The 1,665-nt window shown below is 39.6% G+C and overlaps 1 protein-coding gene across 1 annotated transcript; it reads right to left on the bottom strand.

Moving 5' to 3' along the window:
- Positions 1 to 6: 6 nt before the first annotated feature.
- Positions 7 to 736, bottom strand: LOC117152492. Its single transcript, XM_033324485.1, has 2 exons — positions 615 to 736; positions 7 to 448 (listed from the first exon to the last, which is right to left on the bottom strand). Exons 1-2 carry the CDS (start codon positions 734 to 736, stop codon positions 58 to 60), a joined length of 513 nt encoding a protein of 170 aa, XP_033180376.1. The 3' UTR covers positions 7 to 57.
- Positions 737 to 1,665: the final 929 nt, after the last annotated feature.

A 1,665-nucleotide genomic window follows, 5' to 3' on the forward strand; every position in this document is an offset into this window, starting at 1 on the left:
GTTTGTTTACAGGTGGATAGCAAAAGTATTTGGTTTCGCGCATAGCGCTCAGGTGCTTTACAGTTCTACGGTGCGGATCGCTATTCCTTGAACTAAAAAAATTCTTTCGATGTCAGTCAGATTATTGTAAATGATCATGCATGGGAGGCATGATATAGCGGGTTGTAGATCCGCTAGGTTTATATCACATATACGACAGTGTGATATTTGTTCCCTTGCAGGTACTCCGCATAGGAAATGAGTGGGCGGGTCGTCGCATAGGATCTGGTCGTCTGGATCTAGGTTGTCGAAACACTGTTGACAAAAATAATCGTTATCTAAATGGTAGACGGAACGTATCAACCGAACACAGAGGCAAGACTGAACATCCTCCGTCGCTTCCAGATCGAATGCGGGTACGGGCCCGTCTGGGTCCTCTATGTCAGAGTTGATGTATTCGCCACCCGTTCTGTACATACATATAAAAACAGTTAGTATATATATATTTTTTTTATATGTGTCGTTCGGACCTGTTCCTTTGTACGAATACTGTATCCCTGTATATAATATAATTTTCCTTATCTCTCTCTCTCTCTCTCTTTCTCTTTTCTTTTCTCTCTTTTTTTTATTGGTACCTAACATTGCTATTATGATGCTGTATTACATTGTATTGGCTATTATTTGTGTTGAGGTGCGTATGTGTGGGGTGCGCGCGACGAATTTTTATGTTTCGCCTAGGTCGTCCTCGAGTTTCCATCCCGGTGCCACTCACTCTTTCGCACCCTACCCCGGTCAAGGCCGGTGCAGGGCGACGGGGAGCCCCACGAGAAGGTGAGGTGAGTGGTCTTGGCAGATATGGGCCCACCTACTTCACCGAAATTCTCCGCACCGGATCAGCGAGCTGGCGGGTACCAAAGGCACCGACCAAGACGCCGACCAGTCACCATCAGGCTATAGGAGAACATCAGATTCATCGGGGTTTCCCAGGGCGTGGTCCTACGCCCTGAGAACCCATATCCGCCTCATGCTCCCCAACCTAACCCCAACCTAACCCCTCGTCGCCCTCGATAGAAAGTTGCTAGTGGGAAGCATCGTACGTGAGAAAAACTAATTTTCCCGTGTCAAGCCGTAGAAGACAACAGTCTTTAGAAAGTGATTTAGAAAAAAGATATTTGTTGGGTCTGAAGGACCTTAGCTACCAAATTACTGGGATTTATGATGGGTCCTTGGGACTATTGAGGGTACGCAACAAGGATGAGCGGACATCTGGCTCCCGGCTGGCCCGCGGTGTATGGCCTGGTCCAAGTAGAGTTTCGCCCGACGTAACACTGAATGATATTTTCTATTTGCATATTCAATTTTAGGAGCAATTCCAAATAAATTAGGTGGAGTAATTATATTATTCATATCAATTTTTATTTATATATAATTATAATTTATTTATATTATTATATTATATATTTATATTATATTTATTTATATTATATAATTTATTTATATATAATTATATATAATTCCATTAATTAATTTAAATAATTTAAAAAATAATAAATTTTATGTTATTAATAAAATTCTTTATTGATGATTTATTAATATTTTTATTATATTCACTTGATAAGGAAAACTAATAATTGAATATCCATATACTAATTTAAACTTAATATTTACATCATTATATTTTATATA

Source organism: Bombus impatiens, unplaced genomic scaffold (assembly GCF_000188095.3).
Source record: "Bombus impatiens unplaced genomic scaffold, BIMP_2.2 scf_3153, whole genome shotgun sequence".
In the NCBI taxonomy this organism is placed as follows: Eukaryota; Metazoa; Arthropoda; class Insecta; order Hymenoptera; family Apidae; genus Bombus; species Bombus impatiens.